General features: G+C 38.0%; 1 protein-coding gene across 1 annotated transcript; it reads right to left on the bottom strand.

The window, feature by feature from the left end:
• Positions 1–873: 873 nt before the first annotated feature.
• LOC103475831 (transmembrane protein 47-like) lies at positions 874–13,988 on the bottom strand. Its single transcript, XM_008427744.2, has 3 exons — positions 13,637–13,988; positions 10,971–11,111; positions 874–3,993 (listed from the first exon to the last, which is right to left on the bottom strand). The coding sequence occupies exons 1-3, from the start codon at positions 13,851–13,853 to the stop codon at positions 3,812–3,814; spliced, it is 540 nt and encodes a 179-aa protein (XP_008425966.1). The 5' UTR covers positions 13,854–13,988; the 3' UTR covers positions 874–3,811.
• Between the last annotated feature and the right edge of the window lie 698 nt (positions 13,989–14,686).

The following is a 14,686-nucleotide window of genomic DNA, read 5'->3' on the forward strand; positions in this document are numbered from 1 at the left end:
CACCGCCTGTTTTTACATATGTTGGATGCTGTCAATCATGGTGCATTAAAGTTGTAAGGCTTTCACTGTAATTTATATTGTTTTGGTAATGCATTGGTGTATTTTTATCTATAAAGCTGCCCAGTCACAGGCTACACTTTCAGCTCTCCTTTGGTTTTCCATTAGTAAATGTCACAACTTGGAAAAAAAAGAAAGCATTTTCTCACTCTAATGCTTTAATGTGAAACACTAAAGCAGGATCTGAAACTTTCCACTTTTATTCCTTTGGAACAACTCAAATTTCTTAAGACAAAAAGAGAAATCTTCTCATGAAAGCTACTCTTGTTTTTACCTAATTTAATTTAACGTTTATATCAAAGCAGGTTTCACTTGTAAATGAGAGCTTGGATCTCAATGAGATACCGTGTATAAATAAATAAAAACACACATTCAGAAAACAGCAGCGCACAACTCACAGAGCCCATGTATCAAGTCTACATGGTGAAATAATTTTGATTCCTTTCCCCCTCGGGGGTTGTTGATTCTGGTGTAAATGCTCTTCGCAGCTGTTCGGTTTTCACACCGCTGCAGCTGTGGGAAATGTTTATCCCTTTTCAGCTGCAGCAGATTGAAGGCAGCCTTCACCAGCCTGCTCAAGTGTGACCATGCATGCTTTCCGTTTTTCCACCAGACACGGGAAGAATGCCACCTTAAACTTTTAACATCTTAAATCGCACCACGCACTTGTTTAATGAAAATAAGATTTTTAAAAATGATTTTTGTGAGCTTCCCCTTTGTTCATTATGTATTTCTGGTACATTACAGCCTCCATGGTTAAAATGTGCAAAAATCTGTACTATTCACCACAGTTGCAAAAAAAAAGACAGAAAAATACAACTTTTGAACTAAGTATCTTTAATTATTTGGGTAAAAATACAGCAATTTCACAAAGAAAAAAAAAACGTGGCTGCAGTTGCACCCCTACAACTTGTATTATATAAACATAACTTTTTCAAATTTTTTCTGTTATTTTGGGGTAGAAATACATGACAGACAACCATTTTCTATGCCACTCTTCTAAATGAGCAATCCAAGAGAACATATTCCAACAAGAAAGATGTGTAACACTCATGTCATGAATTGGTTACAACAAAAAATACTCACCTAACCTGTATACATTTATCTGGACACCTGGATATGAATTACTTTTTTTTTTAGTTTTCCTGGTATTCTGGTTTTTGAATGTGATACTTTCTTTGTTTTTTAAAATAAAATAAAATAATAATAATAATAATTGACATTATTATTGTTATATAATTATAGGTTATCACCTCTAACCTTTAAGTCACATTTATCCAGAAGTTGTATTAACTTCTGGATAAATTGTTGCAACTTCTTTCTTAGATATTTATTTGGTTGTTTTTATATTGTTTATTTTCCTCCAGTTTCTTTTTAAAGTCTAATTGGCTGTGAATACAACAGTCAGACCTCAGTCACATGAAATAAATATAGATTTTGCTATGATTTTTTTCTCTGAAGATTTGGTTTGTCTCATATTTTCTAGTAAGAGCAACAATTAAAACATTTAAAATAAATGTAACTGTGTTAAGGGAGGATGACTCATTTGGTGGTAAAGAGGTTCACTAGCATAGCAATAAAAAGGGATTTATTTTCAGGCTTTGCTACCAGGTGTGTCTGAAATTATTTTCCATCCTAAATTCATGAGTAAACTGTTAAAAAGCTGTAAAATGTGGTACTGATGAACAATGAAATGTTCATGTAGCTCTACATTGTACACACTAGCTAGCTAGCTAGCTAGTTAGCAGTCCAGTGGTACCTCTTTAAATAGCTTCCGCCTTCCTCTGTGGAATGTGTTCCAGATAATGAAAGTGGTTCGGTGGCTGAGCGTTGTTTAGTCTGTAGCAGGGCCATCCACCTCCAGTCCTCAAGGTCCTAAAACTGGAGTCAAGGCCTAGTTTTACGTATGTACCTGCTACAACACAGCTCCTTAATGAACTGTCTTCTCACGTAGCTTTTAACGAGCTTTCATTTGGTTCAGGTGAACCAAGGTAATATCTAAACAATCACTGGTTTAGTTACAACTGTTAGCTACATATTGAAACCTCTTGTTTTTTGTTTTAAAGGACATGTATTAACAAAGTTAGGAAGTTTACCCTAGACAAAGGGATAAATACATGAAATTAGAGTTTGTGTAAACTCTCAAACTACAAAAATATGTCAAATGTTTCATGTAGTGTAGCATAATTAAATTAATTTTACATATTAGCCAGCTGACTTTATGCTAGCAACCAGATAGTGAAAGCAGCGAAGTCTTCTTCCAAGTATTGAACAATAGAAATAAAAATATCTATACATTGATTTCATAAAAAATGTATTAGATAATAGGGTATTTCTGATTGAAAATTTTAAGAAATATACTTAAATATTGCCTCCAACAATAATATAAAACCCAAATACTCCCAAACTAGACATAATTAATGTTTGTAATAACTTAGAACTGCTTTGTACACTTTTCAGTATTTGAAGGACAAACTTTTTTAAAGGTGCCATGTTTAAGATGTTAACTGAAATAGTCATGGGAATGAGCACAGACATTAAACCGCATTGCATTGTGGGAGTGTTGATGTCTTAGTTTCAGCTCTGCTAAACAGGAGTCCATAGGCAGCAGTCAGAGAGACAGAGTGCCTGGATAAAAATAAATAAATGAATAGAGATGAAGGGGAGACTTGAAGGAAGGTGGTTGTATTTATCCTAGGGGAGTCTATGGCCTGTAATCATGACAAAATTAGACTTTAAAAAGGTTTTCAGGACCAGGATTTTCCTCCTGCAGTCTTTGGTTCTGTTGACATTCTTAAGGGGTTTGTCTATTAATACATAAAAGATGAGCTAATATAACTCATGGAGGGCTGATGTACACTTCTCTTTCTCCCTTTCAAATTTAGTGGAGTGTCAAAATACCTCTTGGAAAAAAGCTGGCGAAAGTCCTGGCATCTGTAATAATATTGTGGAAGAGTATATCTTTAGCTAGCAAGGCTGAAAAATGAACAAAAATCATTTATAAACAACAATTATCCATGATTCTCTTCATTTCTCAGGAATTTCACTGAAAATGTCCTTTTTTAATGCAATCTTATTCTCTAAACTGGTTTAGAGAACCAGTATTTTTGTTTCTGTGGTGTACAGTCATGACAGTTTGTAGCAAATATGTCCAAATGTTTCCTTTAAACAACACACATAGAAATATTTCGTATTTATTTGTAGATTTTATGGGACAAACTAGTGTGATTGTTTTTTTCAGAGGCTACACATCTATTAAAAAATGTCTAATTTACACTTATTAGATATGTTTTAGTTTAAACAGAGGGGAGATTTACACTGAATATCAGGAAAGAGAGAAATTATGCCATAAATACACTATAAAAATAAAAAATAAAAAAAAGAAATGTGGAGATCAGTCAGTCCTGGTGAATAGTCACCCCCAGCATATTCAGGTCTGTGTCAATTCTAACAATAAACATCCTGGAAACGTCTAGCAGCCTGAGCCAGTCCAGAAAACTCTGTGCTTTAGTGTTGCCACCTCGCCCCCTCCACCAAACGCCACCGGCAGCTGAGTGTGACTGCAGGATGGGGGCGGAGATCAACTCTCACAGCCCTAAATAGCACCTTCACAACCTGTCTAAAAATAACAGCGAGAGCAAGACAGGAGGCAGAAACAAGACATGGGGTCTGCTCACGTACAGGCCCTGTGCAGAGCAAAGAGAAGTTTCTGTGGGTTTAGGTTCGCATTTTCAGCAGCGCGGCAGGGATTTCACTAGTACATGGCATCCTCGTAAATGTCTGTCCGCAGGCAGAAGAGTATCCCTCCGCCCAGCATGAAGATGGTGGCTCCCCAGCCGAGTCCGTAGCCCCAGTTGAACTCGTGGTAGGTCTGTAGAACCGTCCCGTCAATAAACTTGATCGGGTAGAGCACCAGGGCACAGGCCTGCAAAACAACTGCAACCAGAGAGACGATCATGAGATTGCGCTCGTTAATAAACAAAGATTTTATAAGAAGCCTTTCACGTTACATTACTCACACAAACTGAAACGTCTGAGCTGATCGTAAAACTGTTTTGCTCAAGGTTCTTTGCACCGTAAAATAAGAAACTTATTCAGCCTTAATTGTTAACAATAATAAGTAACACATTGTTATTTAGTAGGATAAACATCCTACAGCCAATTAATAGGCCACAACTGCACTTTCTGTGCTTTATAAAATCAAAAGTGCTTCTTGCAGCAGGATCTGCACCAGACACTATTATATGAAACAGACAAAATTCAAAGCCTAAACACAAACATTTTCTATTTTCTATAAAATGATTTGAGAATCAAACTTTTTTTTTTCTGAATTTGACACATTTCTGTATTGCCAAGCTAACATGTAGCAACAAAAATATCTTCCTAACCATATATATTATAGGGGTATTGAATTTTCTAACCAGAAAAACAAGACTCATTGTTATGAGTCAACGCCTGTAATGTGATGGGATTACAGAGGGAAATGCAAACAATAGCATATTCACAGCAGCATAGATTAGGAGTCAAACTGTACAAAGTGTGTTAGAGAAAACGGAAAACATGAAAAAAACCATCAATGGTTGTTCCACGCAATGTAGAGTTCCCACATATGTGGTTTAAAATAGGGGAAATCTTAAAGTGCTCTGCTAACAGCATCAAAAATGTAAAAAATAAGCTTGTGAGCAAAATTGGTCAATTTTCTGCTCTACTGGCCATGATTGGTGGCAGACTGGTTGAAAACCTTTTTTTCCCCCCAGTCGGTGAACACACTGTGTGTGGAGGAAGTTAGAGAAGGAATCAAACTCCAACTTGGGTGTTTTCAAAAAACCAGCAAGGAATGAAATCAGAGGAAGCACAGCGACGTCAGAGGATATTTAAAAGGAAACAGTGTTATGTAAGATGAGTCGAGACGATTCTGTGATTCATTCAGCAGAAAATGAACCTGAGTCAACGGATCTACATTCTTTAGAAACAACAGAAAGCTGATTTACTAATACTAACCATGTTAATTACTGACATAATGTGCTAAAAACTGTTTTAAGAGTCAACTCATTTTGTCTTTGCTTTTAAGTATTAGTCAAAGTTTTACAGCAGCCATTTCCACGCTCAATCTAGAATATGTGCTCCACTTATCTTTTTCTGTTTCATTGAAGTCTTTCATTTAGCTTATTCAGATATTTTCTTAATTATTTTGATTGTTTTCCTTTCTCTCTGTCTTTATGCCTTATTCCAAATTCAAAATCTAACATTGGTTATGGATTAATCTTTTTTTTTTTTGAAGTTCTTTATTCTTTTCGTCTTTCAAACTAAAACTCTGTAACATGCTCGCGCCGTTAGCAGTGGGAAGCCATTCGATGTATAACAATTTCTGGTTTAAATGAGGAAATGTGATATTAATGAACCTGAACATGAAAACAAACAGCTTCCAGGCTGAAATGATGATTAAAAGTTGGCAGTTTGACTTTAAACAGGACCTGATGATAAAATCGGTCGGATGTTTTTCTGCGTTTTCAAAATAAACTGAACATAACATGCTTATACAATGAATGATTATTGATTAATGATTATTAACTTATTTGTTCTGATGCTTGAAATGATCATATTCTGATGTACTTAATATTTAGTTTACCTTAAGTCTTTTTTTCTTTTATATTTTGTCTCAGAAACTTCAATGTATTTTATTGCGTTTCAAGGAAAACCAACACAAAGTAACTCACGACTATTAAGTGAATAAAAAATGATCCTTGGTTTTCTGCATTATATATAAAAAAACGCTGAATAGTGCGGCCTGAATTTGGATTCATCGCCACGATTCAATACTGTGTAATTATTCTTTTACTGCTGTCAGTCCCATGTAGTTTGTCTCCAACAACTCTCCATATTTAAAATCACAAATTTCACACATGGTCCTTAATATTAATTCATTAATGTAACGTATCATTACCATGTATCCTGTTTGATGTAAAATGAACTTAATAATAAAAAACATGAATACAAGTGCAAATTTTAACCCGTTCTTATCCGTAATACGTCAAAGATAGTCAAGATTCTCATTATTTCCTTATGGTTTTAAAAACTGCAGCTCCATGATTCATTTTGTCCACTAATGTTCTCAAACTAAAATTCTACAATTTATACATTTGTTTACAATTCTAGGATTACTGTATACAGGTGTAAATAATACTTCTAGTGGCAGCTGGTTTTATTTCAGGTTAAAAGAAATCTGATTTTAATATATGGTAAGAATGAAAGAAAGTACAATCATAAATCAATTCCCTTCTCCTTCACTAATATGCAAAGCTTCACCTTGGTTTGTTACCTAAAATCCCAATAAAACGGCTCTACTGTGAAAAAAGATGCCCAATACTTGAAAGGCACAAAGCAAAAAAAGGCCTTAAGAACTCAGTAAATTWGTTTGGTGTGTTGTGAGTTATTACTACTCATACCTTCCAACTTCACAGATAGAAAAGGTTTTCTAAAGACGGTGGATTCTGCGGGTTTCTCAGAGGAAAGTGAGGCCTGGTTGAAGTGGCTTCTCCCCGACAGCAACAGACGTCTAGCGCAGATGTTAGCACCCACAACACAAGGCTTGTTCGGCTCTTTCACGCAAAAAAAAGTGCGAAGAGTCGCAAACATCATTCTCTTAATCTCCGCCTCACACGTGGACGAAGGTTTTTTGCGGTAACGTCGTGAATCATCCTTTCCTCCCCACCAAAAGAATTCACACTACGCTCGCTCCTTCGCATGCTCGCTGCGTGACTCTTGAGGACTTTAAAGGTGTTTCCACCTTTCCTTCCTACAGGACGCAGCCCTGGGTGTTTGGGTGGAGACCCGGGCCGTGTTCACTGAGGCCCGACGGAGTGAGCTGAGGTCATATTTCTGGAAAGAAAATAAATACCAGAGAGTCACAGTCCTCCTGCCAAAAGGCTTTTAACAATCCAGCCCTTCTGCTGAGGACTCCTGAGTCTGTGTGGAGACATTTTCTCTCCAGGCTCTTAAGGCAATTACACACAGGAAGGAATAACACGCCATTCCCACGCTTGGCAGTAAATGTGTAACAGGCAAAGCCACAGCCACTGACAGGACTACAGTGCTCCTTTGTAGCAGCTGTTTTCAGAAACAGAACAATACAAAGCTTCCTTTTCAATGCCAGTCAGTGTTAGAAAGTTACATTTTGCTCAGTTTTACAGTGGCTTGAGAAAGTCTGCTTTCCTTTGACCACTTTCACATTTTGTCAAGTTGCAACCAGGAGGCCCGTCGCGGTAAACAATAAATCAACGAATGGCACAATATATTAGAACAAGCTCAAAAATTTACAGTTTGATGAATTATTGTTTTTCCTCTTTCTACCAAAAAAACAAACAGACTGGATGATAAAAACATTCATTCTGGCTCTTTTTTAGAATGATTAATTTATTCTATTTGTTGTTTCTGTTGTTTTGGATATTTAAAATGTCTTCCAGTTCCAGTGTTAAATATTCTTTAGAATTTAAAGTTTATTCATCTTTGAGAATGTGTTCTTGCATTATTTCACTATTGCCTTTATTTAACAACGATATAAAAAAAAAAATCAATATTATCGTTAACTGCAATAACTTCTGGGATAATTTATTGTCAAGCAAATGTTCTTATTGTGACAAACTTCTATGTATTTTATTGAGTATTTTATTTATTAGTAGTGAATAATTGTGAACCAGAATGTAGATGATTTGTGATTTTGACATGTATCCGTACGAAGTCTCCCTCACTAGATCAACATCTTGGTGGATTTGAGAGGGAATCACAGCTGCAAGTCTTTTTGTTTTTGGGTATGCTTCTCTTTGCACATCTGGAAACAGAGAATTTTGACCATTATTTCTTACAAAATAGATCATTGGATTGTAAAAAAAACAAACAAACAAAAACTGCAACTCTTGTCACAGGATTCCAATTTGATTTAAGTCTGGACTTTGACTGGGTCATTCTGAATACGGGTTACTTCCCCTGTAGTTGTATATTTGGAGATGCTGCCATTCTGAGAGATGAGCCTTTTGTCCAGCCTTATGGCAACAGGTTGGCACAGTTAAACTAATCCATTGAATATGAAAGATATTATAGAGTTCCTACAAATTTTCATGAAGAAATTCTACACCTTTGCAAACATATACTTCTAAATTTATCATACATTTGATTATTTGTAAATTACTCTAAGAAATTAGCCCCATTTCAAAATATATAGTTTGTACTTGTTCAATAAGCAAGTTTAGTTTAGACTAAACGTAGACTATTTAAAACATGATTTGTGAACTTTGGTACCTTTTCCTAAATTCTTTGCCATCCACTGCTTTTGGAGCAACAACGTAGATAAAAAAATAAAATTTCTGAGCTATGACTAATTTTATTTCATCATTTAAAAGCTAGTGGCCATTAGCACGTACTAATAGCGAAAAAGAACAAACGGAAATCCTTCCTTTGCCAGTAACAACCATGTTTTCCCAAACATTACCCAACTGAAGTGATTTTGAGTCTTACTGGCAAAAGCAGTAACTCTTGTTGTAAGAGATGCTTGGCAGCCTAAACACACATTAACTAGCATCAGTTGTGGGTTTAGTCCATCAATTAGATTTCATTTATTTAGAAACCACCCTGTCTTTTTTTTTGAACGATTGTTTCAAAAACCTGCTTTCTCCAAGTTTCCTGCGAGTGTTGCCACGGTTACGGCCATTGTTTACTCTCCAAGATGACCGCTGGGTACTTCTTGTGACGCCATTGCAAACAGCCCATTAATTGTGGTTGATCAAAAGGAAACCAAGGTTGTACGGGCAGCAAAAGCTTTTTTTTCCCCCTCCATATTTATGCTGATCATGTTTCTTCACAGTTGTAGTTTGTTTCAAACTGTGCCAAATGTTTCTGATGAGTGATGGTCTGAGTTTGAGATTCAGAGCGTTTCAGTGCAGACTCGTGTTGTAATATGTGAAATATGTGGCCCGAAAAGCCTGGAATGGCAGAAATTTGATCTCAGCCTCTGAGCTCAGATCACTGTGAAAGTTCAGTGACCAAATGTTTTCATAGTAAAGTCAAAGAAACCCATTTGATTTTTAAAACTTTGCCTAATTATTTCAGTTTGAATTCTCTACAGGTTTTGTACAAACGCCATGCTGGAGTCCATGCTGGCTGCGAAAACATTTTGAAGGACAAACAGCCAGGAGCGTCACGATGGCCCCTTCGGTCCAGCTCGCTAATTAGGCTAAGGGTTAACAGGTCAGTAAACAACCTCGGAGTAATGTCATAAGAGTAAAATTGCCAAGAATTTGGGAATTTCATCATCAGAAGAAGTGGAGAAAGCTGTGATATCTCTGCATACATGGTGGGAAGCTGAAAAATGGTTTTATGTTTGCATCATAAACACCGTGGAACAAGGCAGGAAGCTCAAGGGGACGTTTAGCAAAAGTCTTTTCACCGCCTTCACACTCGTAATTAAAAGAACAGAAACATTTTCAACAAATAAAAATCTGAGAAGTGTGGCCTCCACTTCTATTGAGCTCCCCTATAATCAGAAACCCATAAATAAAATGAAGCTCCACCACAGCATGCGTGTAATTTAATCTCACTATAAATCCAGCTAGTTGTGTGAAGGCCTCAGAGGTTTGCTAGAGAACGTTAGCGACCAAACGGCATCATAAAGACCAAGGAGCAAAGCAGGAAGCTGAAGGGGACGTTTGAAGCAGGGCTAGGATATAAAGCAACATCCCAAGCTTAGAAAAGCTTGCAGAGAACCTTAACGTTATCTGAAAATGGAAAGAGTTTGCCACTGTTGGATATGAGCTGCTCACCTAATCTAACAGGCTTATCCCATGGTTACTTTAGAAGAAATCTGCAGCTCAGATAGAAGAATTGGTCGTCATGGCAGCGATATTTGATACACAGCTAATATGTAGAAGAAAGAGCTACAGGAGAGCAAATATTTCACTTGCGAGAAGACGTTTCTCCCATGTTATAAGCTAATTTATCTGCCAATAGAACAAGTACTTTTTGATCAATATTAAAAAATTATTTACTTAAAACAAGTCTGTATTGTGCTACATTACTCGTGAGTTAGTGTTGTCTTATTTCAATTTTACCGAGATATTTGCACTAGAAACTAGACCAAATCTACTTGGTAGGATTTTGTGTTTTTGCAGTGTAGAAATGGGGAATTAATAGACTTTTGACTCTGGACTTAATTTAGCACATAATAAACGTGTCATAAAGTCTCCATGCTGAGAAGCATAAAGTTTTCTTCACACTCTGAAACCGTTGAGGTTTATTTGAGGTGTGCTGGACATCTGTTTCTTGTATAATTTGACTTTATTTTGGAAGTTGCCACTGCTTGAAGTCAGTAATGTGCGGAGATAGTGAGTGTTTGGGGTTTCACTACTGTTAAGCTAGATGAGGCTTGAGTTATGACTCAGTCATTACAGTCTCTCTATATTCTTCATGGAAGAATGTGTCTTCATGATTCTTCCTAATTACACGTTTCAGATTTAGATCCTCCCTCCTCCGCTACAGAGTTTGGTTTGGCCCAAGAGATCTTTCCACAAAGCAGGACTCCATTGTATGAGGCAATGCTGGCTGAGCGGTCTCTAATGACTCCTCCCGCCCCGTCTCAATGTGACTTTACTTTAGCTGGTAAGGTTGGAAATTCTGCGGCTGCCGTTTCTTGGCTCAAGCAGCAGCAGCAACTCTCCAGACTGAACCTCACAAAAGTATGAGCTCAACCACCAAACCTCATTCTGCTGGTTTTCTTCTTTTCCGTTTCTGCATCGCCTCTGTTTAATGGTAGCATAGAAAAGAAAACGTGCGAGCATGGAAACTATTGTGGCGAATGCAAATCAGTTTGGTCCTTCCATCCCCAAACGCGCTCACTCAAAGGGAGTCGTAAAGGCCGAACCCACCTGCAGTGAACAGGAACACCGCCACGATGCGGTAGTGCTGCCTCTTCGTACCCCAGCAGAGGGAAATGAGGGCCACCAGGAACGCCACCAGAGTCGCGACGGCGCCGGCCCCCAGGAGCACCAGGGTGGCGATCTGCCAGTCTGCAGGACACAGGCAGGTTAGAGAGAAGCATCCCCACTCCGACAACAAAACACCTGATTCAGAGCGCAGCACGGCTGAATTGAAGCGTTGTGTCGAACAGCACAAAGGAAGTGCTAATCCTACACAGAACCGAACAGAGCAGAACAGACTCAAGCCTGCAGGAGAGAATCAGGAACACGAGTAACAAGCCGCAAACACAATGTAGGGTATTACTGTGGAGAGAAGGTAATGATGCAGGGCTCTTAACATTTTACTTCAATGCAATTAAAATATTAGGAAAACAGGATGTTGGGTTTATTTGAAGGGGTGGGCATAAGACTAATATGAGACTGTCACAAACATGACCAAACCTGTCATGGACATGAAGGAGTCTTCATGAATGCTCATGACTGTTGTCATGAAGTGTCATTTGGTAAATAGTGACAGACTTTTAATGCAAGTTTTAATGGAACAGCAGTGCTTCTAGGAAAATGTTACGCTTCTGGAATCGCCATAGAAGTCTGAATATGTATGTAGCAGAAATCTCTGGAGAAATATCTCCGCTGCTGTTCTTCATCCAGCCAGGTTGAGTCCAAATGTTTCCTCTAGCAGGCATGTGAAAAGTTTGCTAACGCTTCTTTAGCTCTGAACCTGTGGAGGATTGTGTATGGGCGGGTGCACAAAAAGAATTGTATCTTTTAAGATGACTCTGAAGGAGTGAACGTGGGAAAGTTTCACGTCTGCGAAAACGTAGCATAACAGAGAAATTATCACATGGAAATCAACAAGTTTAGGACTTTCTACTTGAAGATTTTGGTTCTCTAGTGTCTGCAAATCCCTTTTTTCAGTGATCCTTGGTGACTTTTAAAACAAAACTTCAACGGTCTACTCCACACAAACTGCTGTTGCTACTTTCAGAAAAGTACAACTCAGACATTCTTTCCATCGTAACATATTTTTCCTGAGAATACCTCCACAACCGCAGGCGGATGAAACTGCACGTTTACCCTATTTTTCTTCTCTTTTTATTTTAAGACTGGGCCATAACAATCTAACCAAGCCTTGTGCTCTGACCCAAACCATAAAAGGATAAGTTGACTTGTTTTTACATCCCCCTGTTGTCCTCCAAAGGAACATTTTATCACTGCTCTCTGAACGTAGTTTGCTGAAACTCCAGAAGATTTTTTTTTTCACCATCTTTACTTTATTATGTGGTTACATATTTGCTCTGACACACGGAGAAACGATGTTCTCACATTACAAGTATGTCTCTCTAGTCCTTTCTAACATTGTTTTTAATCAATCCAGTCACCTGCATGCTATTTCCTTCAGGACAACGACGTCACTCCAAAAATAAACAAGTCAAAGAACCTTTGAGTGAGCAAGAGGACATGTGGATGATCACCCTTTGTTGCCTTTTGCAGATCTCCACCTTTGACCCCACTCCACTGTTGTTTTAATGAGCTCAAAGCAGTGGGCCCGCCTCCTATTCACCCCGACACATTCCACAGTGTGAGAGGGAAATCAGCCGCCACAGGCTGCAGGTCCCCGTTTGTTTCTGGAGAGGACTGGGAGATAAACTGGTGCTGGACGTTGACTTAGCAAGTCCAGGTTTGGGCCCTCCGAAGCCAAAAAGGAGGAGGATGTGGAACGTGACAATTTAAACAGTTTTAAAGCCTTCTGGTTGTTAGAGTTTAATGTGCCAGAGATGCTTATGGTGGAGTTGTGTTTTTCTTTTAAGGAATTCAATTTACATTGTTCGTCTAATCTGTGGCTGTCCAATCAGAATAAAAATTTTTTTTAAAAAACACACAATCAGTGTCATGGGCCACGCTTGATTAACTTGGAAATGGTGGAAAACTTTTAGATTTAAAATAAGGATCTATATTCTCCTGGGAGTACAAACCAAGACAGCAACAGCCGCTAAAGCTAATCATGCTAGTTGCTAACATCAGATGCTGAATACAGTTTATGTCAACTTCAAATCCTTTTGTCTTACTTTTTTTAATTTCTTTTTGCCTGTCACAAAGCAAAAGTTCAATTCAACCTTTACTGTCTCTTCCTAAAACCAGATAAAGCAAATTTCACCTGGCCAAAGCAGCTCTTAGAAAGCAACTTAGTAGATTTCTTAGAGGAACAGCAAAGATGCTACTTGAGTTAAGATCTTTCTTTCTAACTTAACACTGAAATGTTTGGGAGACATATTTACTTTCCTTAAAACTACACCAATAAGCTGTCACAGGTGCATCTTTTTCAAAATAAAAAAAGGTGAGATTAACTATTTGTTTAGTAAATAACATTACACCAAATGGCTGCATAAACGAGCAGCAAAGAGTTCACACCTTTTCCCATCAAACATTATTCAGGTCCTGCCCTCTAGTTCTTAGAGGCTTCTGCGCCAAAAATCTGATTATGTCAGAAGCTCCAAGCCATACCAGAAAATTAAAGACAACAACCTCCGTAAAATAACACAGCAGGCGCGAGAAACAAACAACAAACAAAAGCCTCTTCCTCCTCTCCCTCCTCCTCCTCCGCCTCCTCCTACCAGATGTGAGGGTGGAGAAGCAGCTCCACGCAGCCTCCTCCGCGGCTTGCCGAGCCTCGGACTGGGAGCAGGACTCCCAGAGAGACAGGGAGAAATGCTCGGCGGTGACCCAGGCTGGACTCAGCAGAGCCACCACGTCCAGGCACAGCGCCAGGAAGACGCAGAGCAGGGCGATCAGCTTGAAGGGCCGGAACACGTACACGTCGTCCACAGACATCTTCTCAGTGGTCCCCGTCAGCAGCAGCTCTCCGGAGGTCGATGCGCTTCTTCTCCTACCATAACCCCCTCACTGCTTTGTCTGAGACCAGCTGGGAAAGTTGCCTGGGACACTTCCGGTTGCGTGGACTTTTCACAATAAACGTTCTCGTGGATCACGTGAAGAAGAGTTTTTGTTTGTTTTTATTACCGCTGCCTCAGTTGAACAGTGGTGATATTTTTTATTAATTTGTGAAATGACCGAATGATTTATGAATCATTTAGTAAGTAATTACAATTAAGTGAAAAATATTTACTACTATTAGATAATAATAACACTACTATTACTACTACTAATAATAATACAAAATATTGTATTTGTAACATTTTCATCTGCTTTGTTAAATTTAGCACATAAGTAGAAATATTTGCAATGTAAAAATGCAAGATCAAATTAAACACTTAATTAAATAACGAATAAGTTATTGAACTACAGCCAGTACTCCTGCAAAAGACAAAATATCAACAATAATGATATTATTTTTTATTATATTTATTTAAACTTGTCCAATAAAAATGAAATCGGTAATCCAGAAATAATCCTGATGTTTTTCCAAAACAACTTTTCAGCATCAGTCATTCCAAATAACTTTGATTGAAAATAACGAGAAAAATTATGCCAAATTGCATCTGTGCTGACTTAATGCAAAGAAAAAAACAAAAATGCGCGTTATAAAAAGCAGAATCCTCAACACTAACACTAAGGCATTGCGGTTGTAATATAACTTGATGTTTTTTTTCCGATTATGACAATAACGGCGCCATGACAAGCAGCTCAATAAGACGTGTCGGAAA

This window comes from Poecilia reticulata, linkage group LG14, assembly GCF_000633615.1.
Source record: "Poecilia reticulata strain Guanapo linkage group LG14, Guppy_female_1.0+MT, whole genome shotgun sequence".
In the NCBI taxonomy this organism is placed as follows: domain Eukaryota; kingdom Metazoa; phylum Chordata; class Actinopteri; order Cyprinodontiformes; family Poeciliidae; genus Poecilia; species Poecilia reticulata.